We start from the raw sequence: 15,690 nt of genomic DNA, 5'->3' as shown, positions 1-15,690 counted from the left end.
TGTTCATGCCCAAGGAGGAAACCAAAACCCGCTTCCATTGAAGATGACATAGTACGTGTTGAAGCAGGATCAACAGGATGGCTCTTCAACAAGAACCAGGATTCTTTAGCAAGAAGCGAACAGGGGCTGGTGAGCATGACTTCAGATTGCTTCTTCTAACAAGAAGCGATATCAAGAACAATTCTTGATCACTTCCACAAGTAGAGATCGAACTGGGTGGGGTAGCAAGAATAGGGGAGAACTCTACAGATTGCTGTGTGTTGAAACTGAGAAATTCGCCCCTTATTTATAGCCTTCTCAGGATTAGCCACCTAATCTAATTAGGAGAGAGTTTTTTAATCCAAATCTGGTATTTGGATTTGGACTCTTCAATGGATAAGACTTATCTTATCCTTTCAACTAATCCTAATCAGATTATAAATCAAATCTTGCATCCTTTTAATTAACTAATTTAAGCCCAGTTCGAATTGGCCTTTAGGCCCATTAAGCTTATGTGCTCACTTACCCCTTAACTTGTTGCCCAGTTGTCTCTCTTTGTATGGCATGGAACCCAAACATTGATCTACACATCAGCCACATGGGTTCATCCTAGCCTTTGTTACAAGGCCTAGCCGAATTCATTGTAGGAGACAGAACCCTTGAGTCCATCACCATGGGCTCATAATGGGCCCAACATTTACACTAAATGGTCATTGGGTCCAACCACTTTATGAAAACCCAAGGATTGTGAGCAGATGCAAGATTAGCCCATCAGGTATTACCCTCAAGGGTCTTACACTTAACCTCTCATCCCATAATGATCAAACACTGCCCGACAAGAGAGGACCTCTCCCTCGGCTGCAAGGTACAGTGCTGCACTCTCTACTCACATTGATCCCGGGAATTAAAACCTTTTGCAAACATTTTGAAACCATAATATATATATATATATATATATATATATAGATATATTTTGCAAAAACAAATCTCAACGTTTGAAATCAACTGCCGGTAGTTTAGGTTTCCATCAGAGAGAGTGCATTCCCCGATCATTCACTTTGTCTGACAAAGGAACTTATCTTGTCATTATGATCACCCACTCAGATGAATTCTCGAACTGTCCCAACATACCTAGGTTTAACCCCTTCTAAGGATCTCACTGATTGGCACATCAAAGATAGCCCAATCCGACACCTAGTGCAGTATCATAATCGAGTATAGGGGTCAGGTGTAACATTCCAGTTTTGCCCATTTGTCTCTAAGGTCCAGGGCAATACTGGAATTTGGTCCGGTTTAGGGTTTCAACAAAATCAGCACTACATGTACATCAGGTCTCACCCTGATAGCTGAGACAAGCCACCCCAACCAACTTGGCGGCACATCAGTGTCAGCCTTAGTAAAATAAATCTCCCCAGATCTATCCAATGGCTGTGAAGATTCTGAACTAACATGAGTCTCATAAGTGTCCAATTTAAGAGTATTACACAGAAACACACCACAATGACATGAATCAATTATGTGCTTTATTCATTTATAATAAATGTTAAAAGATACATCAATCTGATTAGAGCTAAGGGCATAATTGTCTAACATCCTCTCCCCATTCCCACAATGTAGACAACTGAGATGAGCCTTTTCCATTGGTTCCTGGTGCTAAACTGCACCTCATGTGCAGCTACGGTGGTCGCATCATTCCACGCCCTCACGACAAGTCTCTTTGCTACCTCAGGGGAGATACCCGTATTGTCGTCATGGACCGCCACTCTTCTCTCGCCGACCTCTCCGCTTGCCTTTCTGGTAGTCTCCTCAATGGCCGCTCCTTCACTCTCAAGTACAAACTCCCCAACGAGGACCTCAACTCCCTCATCTCCATCACTACCAATGAAGATCTTGAGAATATGATCGAAGAGTACGATTGCACTTCAGCTTTGTTCCTAAAGCCCTCTCGCCTGTGGTTATTTCTTTTTCCTTCGAAGCCTGATTCGGCTTCATCAATCGGGTCACTACTCGATGACTTTAAGTCGGAGAACTGGTTCATCGAAGCCCTCAATGGTGTTGGGATTCTTTTGAGAGGACTTTTATCCAATTCTACTTCATTTAATTGCTTACTCAGCCTAGATGGTGCTCATGTCGATTCTTCTATTGATGTGGAGGCTCAAATAAAAGAATTGGGTGGTAACAAACTGGTTAAACCTGGACAAGATGTTCAATCTATGCCCAATTCGCCGATGTTAGAGATGAATTCATCTTTTGGATCGACGTCCACTTCTCCTTCTATATCAAATTTGCCTCCAATTCAGGTTCATGTGGAGAATTGTGGGGCTCCATTCCAGGACTAGAAGGTTGGATTAGATGATCATTCTCACAAATGACCTGAAGGGATGAGAGATCCATCATATGGACAGCCGAACCCTATAGGAAGGTTGGGCGAAATTTCAAAATCGCATTCCCTATTTTAGAAAATTGCACTTTTAAGGATCAATCTTGAACCAAACCAGACCCGATCTAAAACCAAAAGCGAGGAGAGGGATATACCTGATACGAAGTAGCAGTAACTCCCAATGAAGGTGTTCACGCCCAAGGAAATAACCAAAACCCACTTCCACTGAAGATGACATAATGTGTGGTGAAGTAGGATCAATAAGATGGCTCTTCAGTAAGAACTGAATTCTTCAGCAAGAATGAAGTAGAGGGCTGGTGAGCACGACTTCAGATTGCTTCTTCTACCAAGAAGAAATATCAAGAACAATTCTTGATCACTCCCACAAGTGGAGATCGAACTGGGTAGGGGCGGAAAAAACAAGGAAGAACTCTGCAGTTTGATGTCTTGTCTGGTGTCTTTTTCATGTCCGCCCTTCTCTCTTATTTATAGCCTTAAAGAGACAACCTCCTAATCTGATTAGGAGTTTCCTGATCCAAATCTTTATTTGGATCTACACTCTTTAAGTGATAAGGATAATCCCTTATCATATCTGTAGTTTAAGATTAGCTTAATCCTAATCAAATTAGGAGTTTCCTGATCCAAATCTTTATTTGGATCCGAACTCTTTAAGTGCATAAGACTTATCCTCTTATCCTTATTTGTTGATCCAAACTCAAATCTGCCCCTATTTAATTAATCTAATTAACCCAGTTCGAAATTGGGCTTTAGGCCTATTAAGTTTATGTGCTCACTTAACCTCTTAACCTACTACCCAGTTGGCTCTCTTTGTATAGCGTGAGACCCAAACATTAATCTACACATCAGCCACATGGGTTCAACCCAGCCTTTGTTACAAGGCCTGACCGAATTCACTGTAGGAGACAGTGAACCCCTGAGTCCATCATTATGGACTCTTAATGGGCCCAACATTTACACTAAATGGTCCTTGGGTGCAGCCACCTTATGAAAACCCAAGGACTATGGGCAAATGCAAGATTAGCCCATCAGGCATTACCCTCAATGGTCTTACACTTAACCTCTCAACCCATAATGATCAAACACTGCTTGACAAGAGAGGACCTCTCCCTCGGCTGTAAGGAAGTGTCATACTCTCTACTCACATGGATCCCAGGAATTAAAACCTTTTTGCAAACATTTTGAAACCATAATATATATATATATATATATATATATATATATATATATATTGCAAAAAACAAATTTCAACGGTTGAAATCAACTACCGACAGTTTAGGTTTCCATCAGAGAGAGTGCATTCCCCGATCATTCACTTTGTCTGCCAAAGGGGCTGATCCTGTCACTATGATCGCCCACTTAGGTGAATTCTCAAACTATCCCAACATACCCAGGTTTTGACCCCCTCTAAGGATCTCACTGATTGGATTATCAAAGACAACCTAATTCGAAACCTAGTGCAATACCACAATCGAGTATAGGGGTTAGGTGTAAAATTCTAGTATTGTCCATCTATCTCTAATGTCTAGGGCAATACTGGAATTTTGGTCCGGTTCAGGGTTTCAAGTAAACTCATACTACACGTACCTCAGGTCTCACCCTAACAGCTGAGACAAGCCACCCCAACCAACTTGGTGGCACATCAGTGTCAGCCTTGGCAGGATAAATCTCCACAGATCTATCCAACGACTGTGAAGATTCTAAACTAACACAAGTCTCATAAGTGTCTAGTTTAAGGGTATTTCATAGAAAAACACCACAATGACAAGAACTAATTATGTATTTTATTCATTTACAATAAATGTCAAAAGATACATCAATCTGATTGGAGCTAAGGGCATAATTGTCTAACAGCTTCCACTTGCACTTAGGTCCAGTCGGGTACAAGCTAGAATCCTAGACTTTCCACATGTTTCTCAAACACTTTTTGTGTCAATGGCTTAATCAATGGGTTTGCCACATTCTCCGTTGATGCTACCTTTTAACATCAATCTTCCATAGATCCAGTGTTGTCACACAACAGTAGAATGTGTGATGTGTTGAATTCCAAATTCTAGAATGAACACCTTCATTCATTAGGCAGTTTCACTTACGATAATGTGTTCGGCTTGAGTTGTGGACTATTATTCTTACTATTCAGGACCCCATCGTGAAGATGTAAATAGATGTAGACATTCTACCATCTGGATCTGATTGGAAGTCGGTATCAATATACCCTTCAATCTGTAGTGAACTACCATCAAATACCAGACAAAACTCATTTTGTCCTTTGAAGGCTTTTTAGTATATTTTCACAGCAGTCCAATGTTCTTGTCCTGGGTTAGATTGGTATTTGCTTACCACACTCACTGCCTGAGAAATGTCAGGACGAGTGCATAGCATTGGGAATCTCTTTAATGCCCTCAATCTCTTCGGGAGTCTTGCGTGACATACCCATGGAGAGAGTGACCCCGTGTCTGAAAGGAACATTTCCTTTCTTAGAGTTCTCCATACTGTATCTTTTGACAATCTTGTCAATGTAAGCAGACTGGGATAATCCTATTATCCTCTTCGATCAATCTCTGTAAAGTCGAAGATCAAATATGTAGGAGGCTTCTCCAAAATATTTCATGGAGAATTGCTGTGAAAGCCACACTTTCACCATAGTTAACATTCCTACATCATTCCCAATGAGTAGAATGTCATCTACATACAGAACCAAGAATGCAACCTTATCCCCATTGGTCTTCCTATAAACACAGGGCTTATTCGGATTTTGCTCAAAGTCAAACTGTTTGATGGTAGAGTCAAACCGGATGTTCCAACTCCTAGAAGCTTGCTTCAGTCCATATATGGATCGGTTTAGTTTACATACCATGTGTTCCTGACCTACAACTATGAAACCTTGCAGTTGCTGCATATACATATCTTTAGTAAGGTCTCTATTCAGGAACGTGATTATGAAATTTATTTGCCAAATCTCGTAGTCATGGTACACTGCTACAGCTAGCAGGACCCTAATGGATTTAAGCATGGTCACAGGCAAAAAGGTTTCCTCATAATCGATTCCCTTTTTCTGATTGTACCCTTTCGCCACAAGACGAGCCTTGTAGGTCTCAACTTTACCATTGGGGCCCTTCCTCCTCTTATAGATCCATTTGCAACTAATTACCTTTATTCCAGGGGGCGGATCTACTAGAGTCCAGACTCTATTGGTTTCCATTGAGTCCATCTCAGCTCTCATGGCATCTACCCACTTCAAGGAATGTATGTCCAACATAGCTTCCGAATAAGTCACGGGATCATCCTCACTGGTCGTGGCTTCCACCAAATAACTTTCTTAGTCATAGTCACAACGAACTGGAGGCCTAGAAACCCGTGTATATCTTTTTGGTTGGTTATTTTCTGGAGCTGGAGAGATATCTCCCACTACCCCTGGGCTCTCATCATCAAGAACAACTTCCAGATGATGATTATCCAGGATGTAATCTTCTTCTAAGAAGTGGGCATTTCGACTGCAAAACACCTTTTGCTCTTTTGGATCATAGAATAAGTAACCTACAGAGCCTTTGGGGTAACCTACAAATAGGAAACGACTAGTTTTGGATTCCAATTTGTCAGCACTAGTTCTTTTAACATGTGCCAGACAACCCCAAATCTCAAGTATCTTACACTTGGTTTCTTACCGGTCCATAGCTCATATGGAGTCATAGGAACGGATTTGGTTGGAACTCGGTTCAGCATGTAAATCGCAGTCTCCAATGCGAAACCCCAAAAGGATGTAGGTAACTCTAAGTGGACGAGAAGTGATCTGACCATATCTAATAGAGTCTGATTTCTCCTCTCTGACACACCGTTTAATTGTGGTGTAGCAGGAGGAGCTAGTTGTGATACAATCCCATTTTACTTTAAGTAGTCCCTGAATTTGTCAGAGAGATACTCGCTACCTCGATCTGATCGAAGGGTGTTAATTTCTCTCCCTAACCGTTTCTCGACTTCTTGTCTAAATTCTTTAAACTTTTCAAAAGATTCATACTTATGTCTCATTAGGTACACGTAACCATACCGTGAGTAATTATCGGTAAAGGTTATAAAATAAATGTGTTGGTTATGTGTCCTAACATTCAGGGGACCACATACATCAGTATGTATAAGGTCAAGTGTGTCGGTAGATCTTTTAGGCTTACCATTAAATGGTCGCTTCGTCATCTTACCCTGAAGGCAAGGTTCACAGGTTGGAAAATCTTCTACAGTTAGAAAATCAGAAAATCCAAAAGACCATCATTTACCAACCTTGTGATACAATCTATTTTAGTGTGGCCAAGTTGGTAATGCCACAGGCACGTGGGATTAACTATATCACGAGTCCTCTTCTTGGGAATTATTTCCGACGTAGTTTTGGTAATGTTTGTTTTCAGAGAAGGATGGAAGGAATTTGTTATTCTGTTTAATAGTAATCACATTACTGAATAAGATAGAATAACCATCCATGCACAATTTTGAGATAGAAATCAAATTTCTTCTTAAATTAGGTACGAAAAGACAATCTTTAAGTACAATTGCTCATTCTTTGAAAACTAGTTCTACAGTTCCTATGGTTGTAACTGCAACTGTTGCAGAAGTCCCAAGTAGAGCATCACTTCTCCGTCCCTCAATCTTCTGCTTACTTGAACCCCTGTAGTGAGTTACACACATGAGTTAAAGCTCTGGAGTCAATACACCAAGAAGTAGAAGTGACCAACAAATTGGTCTCTATGATAAAAGATTCAAAATTGCCTTGCTTCTTAGTCTCTAGATATTGAGGACAATTCCTCTTCTAGTGACCGGTCTATTTGCAGAAGTGACAGGCATATGATGCCTTATCTTTCTTCTTCTTTTTAGTTTTGCTACCCTTCTTCTAAGCCTTCCTTTTAGCCTTTCACTTTTTTTTGCCTGATTTGCCACCTTCAATAAGCATGGCTATCGGCTTATCCTTCTTAATCAGTTCTTTAGCCCTCTGCAACATATTGTTGAGTTCCTGAAGGCTAACATTTAGCTTATTCATGTTGTAATTCATGATAGACTAATTGAAGAACAGAGGTAAGGAATTGAGGACAACATCAATTTTGGTGTCATAATCTAGCCCTGACCCGAGAGCCTCCAGCTCATTAATATAACCCATCATCTTTAAACAATGGTCATGAACCTGTTGGTTATCGGTCATCTATGCAGTCATAAACAATTTTAAGACATTTTGTCGAGTAGAATGGTTCTACTCTTCATACGTGGTCTTCAAACTATCCAATATATCCTTGGACACTTCGATCTTATTGAATTGTCGCTGTATCGAATTGTCCAAAGAGGCTATAATATAACACCGGGCAAGAAAGTTTTTCCCTTCCCATTCTTGATACTCTCTTCTTCATGCCTCAAAAGCCCTGTCACCTGGACGATCTAGAGCAGGGTTCTTAGCAATTTTGTCAAATTTCATGGACGTCAGAACTAGCATAAGGTTTCGGAACCAGTTAACATAATTAGGGCCCTTGAGTTTGTTATCATCCAATAATTTGGTAAAGCTTTTGTTTGCTATTTCTGGTTAAGGCAAGAAAGATTTATAAGTCCACAACCTAATTAATTCATGTCATCACATAGAAAGGGCTTTTAATCTATGTTCCATTTCCATTTTGGGCATCTCTGAGATTCCCTCCTATCTCAGTGGCAGAGACAGTTATGTCTCTGAAAATGTGGAAAACCACATGGAGTGCATGGATCCAATTGTTTTAGCTACAAAGCCCCACCACATTCTGTGAAGGATCTTATCCACTCATCTTATGAACTTTCCCTTTGGCCTCTATCAGACAAGTTTCATAGCCATTTTAGGTTAAACCTTTTTGTCCAGTAAGTGCTCACCCATCATGTTCGTGAATGCCAATGTACCATGAGAGAATCTTCCATTTTAGGATAGGCCCCTCTCACATCGGTCTATGATGCCCCTATCATCACATGAAGCAATCTAGCTAACTGCATTAGTAGATGGATAGCCCAATTTTATGGGGCATCACCACCCACCAATACAACCAACATTCATACTAATGATGAACCTTTTAGAGAATTCATCATATGAAATTCCCTATCACATGCAGTTATATTTAAATGGAGGGAACGAAAAAACCCCCTAGATCTTATTTAGGTCAAACCAAAGTGGCTTCCATTGACTTTCATAAAGTAAGATTCAAAGTGGGCCCAAAACGGCTAAGGTTCTAGGGTGTTCATCTTGGAGAGAAACTGAAGTGGGCCCCACTGAGAAAGGGAGATCATCCAATGATCTTAAGGGCACCATGGCAATGATGTTCGTTCAGTCATGGGGTTCGAAAGAGCCACTATCGAATCAGCATGGGCCAAGTGCTTATGGCCCATGTTCAGAGCACATCACACATCCATACAACACATGCATGAAATCGATAATTGATCCAATCAATTAAATAACTGTAAAACCCATAAAATAAAGCCCATTTAATTTCATAATATTACCAATTAATATTATCTAGGTATATGGGTTGAACTACAAAAAGTAATTTGGTCCATATAGCATTTATACTGAATTAGGCTAAAGCAGTTTTAACATATTAAAACTAGGTTTTACAGATGTGGGTCGAATTGCATCTTGCAATTAACCATCAATCCCTCTACCCATGTAGGTAATTTTAGGGTTGAGAACAACCCCCATCGAACCATAGATGGGGTTTGGTCCAATCTGGTTCAAATGGGTCTAGGGTTTGATGTTCAATTCAAGATTCAATTCAAGAAGATGACCTGAAATTAAACAACTAATACATGACAATCAAGAATCAGTAAGAGGGTTGTTCGTAAGACTGCTACCCTACAAAACAAAGATCAGTTCGCAGTATGTAGTTTCCAAAAGTTCAAATCGTAGATCGCTGAACCCGAATCTGCGAAATTCTCTCCTTTGCGCTTTTTGCTTCGTCTTTGAATGAAATAAAAATAGAAAACATAATTTTTTATTATTATTACATCAGATTCGAATTCCTATACATCCTGTCTAAAAATTAAAAAAAATAAAATTAATTATGGACCAAGAATGAATAGAATAAATTAGCAGTTTTTATTAGAAACTACCAACAAAGCTTCAATAGTGAAGCCAAATTCAACTTATGATAGTTGTTGAGCAGGAGACCAAGAAGAAGAAGAAAAGAAGGAGAAAAGAAGAAAAGAAGAAGGAGAAGAGGAAGAAGAATAAGAGGCAACTGAGTTAAGGCCTCAACAAAACTTAGCTTTAGTCGAGTGAAGCTTTCTATTTATACTATTCTGGCCATACATAACAATATGTCTATAGAATTACGAAAATACCCCTGCGGGTACTAAGCCTGTGTACAATACATATAATACACCTGTTAACACTCCCCCTCAAGTTGGGGCATAGATATCAATCATGCCCAACTTGTCACAGAGACCTTGATGTCTGGAATGGTTTAGCCCTTTTGTAAATAAGTCTACAAGTTGGTCTTCAGAGCTGATGTATGGAGTGCATACTTCGCCTGTGATGATTTTCTCTTTGATAAAATGCTTGTCAACTTCAATGTGCTTTGTTCTAGCATGTAGTACCAGGTTGGCAGCGATACTGATAGCTGCCTTGTTGTCACAGAGTAGAGTCATGAGTTTACCAACTGGAAAACCCAACTCTCCCATTAGATTCGTTATCCACATACCTTCGGCTACTTCGTGTGCCATTGCATGGTACTCAGCTTCAGCACTGTATCTAGCTACCACGGTTTGCTTCTTACTCCTCCAAGTAATAAGTTTACCTCCTACAAAGGTGCAGTAACCACTAGTAGACCTTCTGTCACTTTGAGATCCAACCCAATCCGCATATGTGTAAATTTCAACCCTCAAGTGTCCATGTTTCTGGAATAATAAACCAGCACCCGGGAACTTCTTAAGATACCGTAGTACTCTCTCCACTGCTTCAAGATGGGTGGACCTAGGTGCATGCATGAACTGACTGAGGACACCAACAGCATATTCTATGTCCGGACGAGTCATAGAAAGGTATAACAATCTCCCTACAAGCCTTTGAAATTGCTTCACATCCTTAAGTGGTTCACCTTGACTGTCACTTAACTTATGGTTGGGATCAATGAGAGAGACAGCTGGTTTAACCCCAATCTTTCCCGTGTCCTTGAGCAAATCTAGGACATATTTCCTTTGGGAGATGAAGATACCCCTTTTTGATCGGGCAACCTCAATCCCAAGGAAGTATTTGGTGGGTCTTAGATCTTTCACCTCGAACTGAGTGGCAAGGAAGCCCTTCAAACTTTGAATTTCATCCTTCCAGTCACTAGTAACAATTATGTCATCCATGTATACTATTAGGGCAGCCATTTTACCTTCTACTCTTTTTACAAACAGTGTGTGATCTGACTGACATTGCTTGTATCCCCTCTTCTGAACTGCAGTATGAAATCTACTGAACCAAGCCCTTGGTGATTGCTTCAGCCCATATAAAGACTTCTTCAACTTGCACACCTTTTGTTCACTTCCTTGAGCCAAAAAACCGGGGGGTTGAACCATATAAACTTCCTCTTCAAGGTCACCATTCAAGAAGGCATTATTGATGTCGAGCTAATGTAGATCCCAATTCAGATTGGCAGCAAGAGAGAAAAGGACTCTAATAGAGTTCATTTTGGCAATAGGTGCAAAGGTTTCTGCATAATCAACCCCATATACTTGAGTGAAACCCTTTGCAACTAAACGAGCTTTATACCTCTCCACGGTTCCATCAGCCCCATGGTTAATTGTGAACACCCATTTACATCCAACTAGATCCTTTCCCTTAGGGAGATCAACAAGTTCCCATGTGCCATTCTTATGAAGAGCATCAATCTCTTCCTTCATGGCCTTCATCCATTCTGGTACTGAGAGATCTTCTACCACATTCTTGGGAATAGGGATACTGTCAATGGAGGTAAGAAAAGCACGAAATGAAGGTGAATTGTTCTCATAGGAAACAAAGATGGAAATGGGGTGTTTGGTGGTGCACGACCTAACCCCTTTCCTGTGGGTAATGGGAAGGTCAAGATCATTAGCAATAGGGAGGTTAGGAGTCAAGTTACCTGAGTGAGTATGATCTTCCCCCAAGGAATTTGATGGCATTTGAGGTATGGCTTCTGGATCCTCCTCAGCTCTTAAACCTGATTGGCCTTTACGACGACGAGAAAAAACACGGAAAGGTGGAGGATCAGAGGGAGAAAGGGGAGAAGGAGAAGGAGTAGGGAGAAGTTAATATGGTGTTAACAGGTGTATTATATGTACTGTACACAGGCATAGTACCCGCAGGGGCTATTTTCGTAATTCTGTAGACATATTGTTATGTTGAGGCCTTAACTCAGTTGCCTCTTATTCTTCTTCCTCTTCTCCTTCTTCTTTTCTTCTTCTTTTTTTCTCCTTCTTTTCTTCTTCTTCTTGGTCTCCTACTCAACATGGTATCAGAGCAGGTCCGTCCAGGCCTAGAAAACAACTAGCTCAGGTCTCTCTCCACTACTGCGAAGGAGCTATAGTACTGATGCTTGAAGACAAGGAAGAGTGAAGCTTTCTATTTATACTATTATGGCCGTACATAACAATATGTCTATAGAATTACAAAAATACCCCTGCGGGTACTAAGCCTGTGTACAGTACATATAATACACCTGTTAACAATAGTTTTTAAAACTTAGTCCACCTTGTGACTTAGAGGTACAAAAAGAAGCCTGGTTCTTGAGATATATATACCTTTGATCATCAAAATGTCCCAACCAAAATATACGAGTTAGCCTCGTTTATTGCTCACAATGTGAGAAAGAGAGAGAGAGAGAGAAAGAAGTTTAGTGGACATAACATAGATAAGGAGCGAATTAATTGTACTTTGGATTAAAATAGATCTTCCATCATGAGATAGGAATCGACCCTTCCAATTTTCAAGACGATTTTTAACTTTATTAATTACCATTTGAGCATCTTCTTTATAACTTCTAAATTCATGATATTGAGGATAATGGCGGCATGTCACCATTAGTTACCATTAGTTACCACATCATCAGATAGATATCAAGACTCCACTCAAACTGGTTAGTATCAGTTATAGTTTATCTAGGATTTCTCTCTTCTCTAGATAAACTAGTTAGATAATCATTATCCCCTTATCTCTCTTGTTGTAATCTATACTAGTTAGTGTTGTACTTGGAGTCTTTTGGCTTGACTATAAATATTGATCATGGTTCTGGTAATGTCACCATTCGAACCATTTACAAAATCTTGTTCTATTTACTGTTCTTATTATTTTCAAACTTGGTATTAGAGCCTCTTCATCATGTCGTCAATCAATAGCTCAGCCAAAGGAGGTATCAATAGTCTTGGATCGTTGACTTCAACTGTAACTCCAAGAACACCAAAATCAATGCCAAAAATCATGCATTATTTGCCCATCAAACTGAACAGCGATAGCTATGTTCTATGGCGTGCACAACTTCTGCCAATTCTTAGAACCCATAAACTAATGGGAATGGTAGAAGGAAAAACTCCTGCTCCTCCTGAAGAGATCGATTACCCAGAGGATCCGTTGAGGAAGATTTTCAACCTAGCATTTGATCATTGATACCAATTGGATCAATTGGTACTAAGTTGGATAGTTTCATCACTTACATAAGGCGTTCTTGCCCAAGTCATAGGTATGTCTTCCACAATCGAAGTATGGGTGCATTAGAAGATTTGTTTTCTTCTCACTCTGGATCCAGAATTATTCAACTAAGGAGACAACTTCAGATTCTCAAGAAAGGTACACTTTCTATTTCCAGATATGTTCAAAAATCCAAAAGTATTGCAAATAATCTCTTGGCTGTTGCTGAACCTGTTTCAAAACAAGATCTTGTTCTATTTATTTTGGCTGGACTTAGACTTGAGTATAGCTCGACTATTACTGCTATTACTAATTGATCTGATCCTGATAAATTAAGAATCTCTGATATTGTTGGTTAATTACTTAATCATGAGCCTTGGCTCCGAGATAACCAATCCACTAAGGCCGATGATAATGCTTTTGCCAATCTTGCCTCCTCTGGCAACAAGAACAATTCTTAGTAGTCATGCAATAACTCCTAGTGTGGCCGAGCCAGAGGTGGTCATGGTGGTTACACTAATGGTTTAGGACATGGTAGAGGGTGCAACATCATTATCTGTCAGTTGTGCAATATTCCTGGTCATGGGGTGTGGAAGTGTTGTCGCCGATTTGATATTTCCTTCCTTGGTAGAGATTGCCAACCTGCTCCAAATCCTACTTCTGAACCAGTCGTGTTTCACACTGGCAACTCCATTCAATTCGATCCAGCCTGGTATCCAGACTCAGGACGATGCACCACATCACATCCGAACTCAATAATCATCATATTTGATCAGACTATAGTAGGTCTGATCAGGTGAAAGTTGGTAATGGCACAAGTTTACAAATGAAAAATACTAGTTCTTCTATTATTTCTCATGGTGACCATCAATTTCATCTGCAAGATATTTTTCATGTTCCATCAATTATAAAAAATCTTTTATCAGTCAGCAAATTTACCAAGGATAACAATGTTATTTTTGAATTTCATCCCTCTTATTTTCTCTTGAAGGACCATATGGCGAGAGTTCTACTTCAAAGACCCAATAAAGGTAGACTCTATTAGTTTCCTACTTCAGCAAAAATTGATTCTTCTTCACCTAGTAGTGTTGTTGCATTCATTGGAGAAAAAGCCTCAGTTCGAGTCTAGCATCATCAACTTGGGCATGCTTCTACCAAAATTGTTCAGCATATTCTTTCACGGTTTTGTCTTCCCTACAATGGTTCGTTTAGTTCACAAGTGTGTGGTGCGTGTTAGCTAAGAAAAAGTCATCGTTTTCCACTTTTACTATCTTCTACTTCTTATAGTCATCCATTAGAGTTAGTTTATTCTGATGTATGGGGACCTGCCCCAATTGCTTATAGTAGTGGCTTCAAATATTATGTTTTATTTGTAGATGCCTTTTCAAAATTTTCATGGATTTTTCCCATGCATAAAAAATATAATGTATTTGACATTTTTCTTAAGTTTAAAAGGCATGTTGAAAATTTATTTGATGTAAAAATTAAACTTTTCAATCTAACTACGGAGGAGAATATCGAGGACTCACAAGGCATTGGACATCGGCTCGCCTGCCCGCACACTCATGAACAGAACGGTACTGTTGAACGCAAGCATCGACATGTGATAGAGTCCACCGTCACCCTACAGGCGTCCTCCTCTCTCCCTCAGATTTTCTGGTCCGATGCTGCCAAAACTGTAGTGTTTCTGATCAATCACCTCCCCAAACCAACTCTCAATGGAAAGTCTCCATATGAAACTCTCTTTGGTCGGCCACCGGATTATTCTCTTCTTCGCACTTTCAACTATGCTTTCTATCCCTTTCTACAACCGTACAATCATCACAAGATGGAATTCAAATCCTCTCTTTGCATCTTCCTATGTTACAACTCCTCACATAAAGGTTATCGCTGCTATGATGTGAAAACTGGCTGCATATATATCAGCAGCCATGTTATCTTCGACGAGCAATCCTTTCTAGGTGTACCATTGCTGACAACATCTCCAACCTCTAGCACTAGCGGAGTTTCACTTCATATAGTTCCGGTACAAAGCCCAGTACGTCCACCAATTGCAGACCCGCACTCTCCTTCACATTCGACATCACCTCCTTTATCTGCTTCTGGGTGTACTTCCATCACTTCTGATCCCAACCCAGATAACTCAAGCTCCTCACCTCGGGTTTACCCACGCACTCAGCTGGTTCAAGAGATCTTGGATACCACTCAACCGGTTCTTGCTCCTCTAGCTCACACCCATGAGCTCCACTTCTCCTCCAACTACTTCTGTTGCTACTCGGTATTCTCTACCTCTTTGTTTCATCTCTATAGTGGTGGCTATTGAATTTGAACTCACTTCTTACTTACAGAACTCCAAACATAAACATTGGTGTGGCTTCATAGCAACAAAATTCAGTACTCTAGTAGAAAATGGGACATGGGAACTTGTACTATATCAACCCTCCATGAATGTGGTTGGTTCTAAGTGGGTATATAAAATTGAACGAAAACTAGATGGGCCTATAGGATGACTATAAAGCCCGCTTGGTAGCTCATGGTTTCACCCATATACTGGGGATTGATTTTTCTGACACTTTCAGCCCTGTTGTTAAACCAGCCACCATACGCACTATCTTGTCCCTTGCGATCTCCCAACAGTGGGATGTTCACCAACTGGACTTCAGCAATGTCTTTCTCAATGGGC

The 15,690-nt window shown here is 40.2% G+C and overlaps 1 protein-coding gene across 1 annotated transcript; it reads left to right on the top strand.

The window, feature by feature from the left end:
* Positions 1 to 1,104: 1,104 nt before the first annotated feature.
* On the top strand, positions 1,105 to 3,503 carry LOC148791850 (protein PAL OF QUIRKY-like). Its single transcript, XM_088886940.1, has one exon. The coding sequence runs from the start codon at positions 1,647 to 1,649 to the stop codon at positions 2,316 to 2,318; it is 672 nt and encodes a 223-aa protein (XP_088743066.1). The 5' UTR covers positions 1,105 to 1,646; the 3' UTR covers positions 2,319 to 3,503.
* Positions 3,504 to 15,690: the final 12,187 nt, after the last annotated feature.

The sequence above is a fragment of the Nelumbo nucifera genome, chromosome 5 (genome assembly GCF_055504915.1).
Source record: "Nelumbo nucifera cultivar China Antique chromosome 5, China Antique-T2T, whole genome shotgun sequence".
In the NCBI taxonomy this organism is placed as follows: domain Eukaryota; kingdom Viridiplantae; phylum Streptophyta; class Magnoliopsida; order Proteales; family Nelumbonaceae; genus Nelumbo; species Nelumbo nucifera.
Note: the sequence above shows the minus strand (reverse complement) of the source record. Positions and strands in the feature narration are given on the sequence as shown.

Excerpts from the sequence above, each read along its gene's own strand:
- LOC148791850 (XM_088886940.1), top strand. The coding sequence starts at position 1,647 with ATGTGCAGCTACGGTGGTCGCATCATTCCACGCCCTCACGACAAGTCT.